This window comes from Myotis davidii, unplaced genomic scaffold (assembly GCF_000327345.1).
Source record: "Myotis davidii unplaced genomic scaffold, ASM32734v1 scaffold609, whole genome shotgun sequence".
Classification (NCBI taxonomy): domain Eukaryota; kingdom Metazoa; phylum Chordata; class Mammalia; order Chiroptera; family Vespertilionidae; genus Myotis; species Myotis davidii.
Window position 1 is genome coordinate 3,486,894 of NW_006300164.1, and position 1,707 is coordinate 3,488,600.

The window sequence follows — 1,707 nt, forward strand, 5'->3', positions numbered from 1 at the left end:
ACACCGACCTGCTCCTGGCCGGGCCTGGACACCCCAGTGTTTTCTCACTGCCGCCCGGACGTCTGGGCCTGGGTCTCGAACCCCGTCCAGAGCTGCAGTGAAGGAGAAAAGCAGCCAGGCGGCCAAGCCCACGCCGCCCGGGGCACCTTCTGGCTGGGATGGGAAGTGTGTGCGCCAGCAGAGCTGTGACTGCCGTGGACTGGAGCGTTACGTGTGTTAACATCCACTCGCACGCGTCACCACCCACCGCAGACCCAGTGCCTTATAAACCACGGAAGCTTATTTCTCACGGTTCTGGAGGCTGAAGTCCAAGGTCAGGGTGCCAGCCCTGTCGGACGAGGGCCCTCTCCCGGAGGCAGACACTGACTTCTGGCGGTGCCCGCACGTGCGGGAGGGGGCTCTCCGCTCTCTTTTCCGAGGGCGCTAACCCCCTTCACAGGGGCTCCACCCTCACGAGCGCATCACCTTCCCAGAGCCCCACCTCCTGATCCCATTGCCTTGGGGTTTGCTTTCACCAGGAATGTTGGGGGGAGACAGACATTCAGTCCAAGGCAGAGGCTGCTGGAGGGCAGCTCAGGGCCCTCAACCCCGGGAAAGGGACCGGCAGAGCACAGACTCTGAGGCAGAGGCCGGGCTCCGGACCCGGCCCACCTCCCACAGGGACGTAACACCGCCAGGGCGGGGAGCAGGCTTACAGCTGTGAGTGCGCCAAGCACAGCCTTCGTTCTTTTATTGCTTAATTACTGTTTTGTTTTCCATGTGGGCACTGTAAACCTACTTTTGCCCACCCCGGTATACGCTCCTGGGACATACGTGTGCCATAAAGGTTAACTGTAAACGTCACCCCCCACGTCCTCCCCCGAGCTGCTCCCCTGCTCCCCGACATGAGCCCCGACCATCAGCCAGGCCCCCGTGATCTCAGAGTTGGTTTCCAAATCCCTTCTCACCTCCCTGCACCGTCTTCGTGAGGTGGGATGTGAGGCCGACCCAGGTGAAGGACCTAGAGCAGTGATGGCGAACCTATGACATGCGTGTCAGAGGTGACACACGTGTCAGAGGTGACACACGAACTCATTTTTTGGTTGATTTTTCTTTGTTCAATGGCATTTAAATATATAAAATAAATATCAAAAATAGAAGTCTTTGTTTTACTATGGTTGCAAATATCAAAAAATTTCTCTATGTGACACGGCCCCAGAGTTAAGTTAGGGTTTTTCAAAATGCTGACACACCGAGCTCAAAAGGTTCGCCATCACTGGCCTAGAGAGCCACGCGGGGCAGCGGGCACAGGTTCCAGCGGGCAGTGGGGCCCGGCAGGGCAGCCGGGCGGGTGGGAAACAGGAGCCAAGCGTCAGGGCCTGGGGGTGCCCGGCTCCCCGGCGGCACAGCGGTCTGCCCTTCGCTGCTGGGGTCCAATTCCAGCAAGTCCAGGGGTCCCCAAAGGTGTGGACAGAGTCGGCGAAGAAGGAATGACACGGAGACAATGTTCAGTTGATCAGCAGCCTAGCCAGGATCTCCAGCCAAGTTCTGGTCTGGATCTCCAACGAAGTTCTGGTTTGGATCACCAGCCAGGTTCTGTGTCCATGTTCCCTTGCTAGGTTCTCCAGCCAGGTTCAGTCACCAGGTTCTAGTCAGGTTCTCTTGCCATGTTCTATCCAGACTCTGTAGCTAGGTTCTGTCTCTAGGTTCTGTGTCTAGGTTCTGTGT

At 57.9% G+C, this 1,707-nt stretch overlaps 1 protein-coding gene across 1 annotated transcript in view; it reads left to right on the forward strand.

Annotated features, from left to right (window-relative positions):
• RALGDS (ral guanine nucleotide dissociation stimulator) overlaps positions 1-1,707 on the forward strand; it is a 41,854-nt gene that overhangs the window by 37,483 nt on the left and 2,664 nt on the right. Inside the window, 1 exon segment of the mRNA XM_015572376.1 lies at positions 189-313. Within this exon segment, the coding sequence (XP_015427862.1) occupies positions 189-313 (125 nt within the window).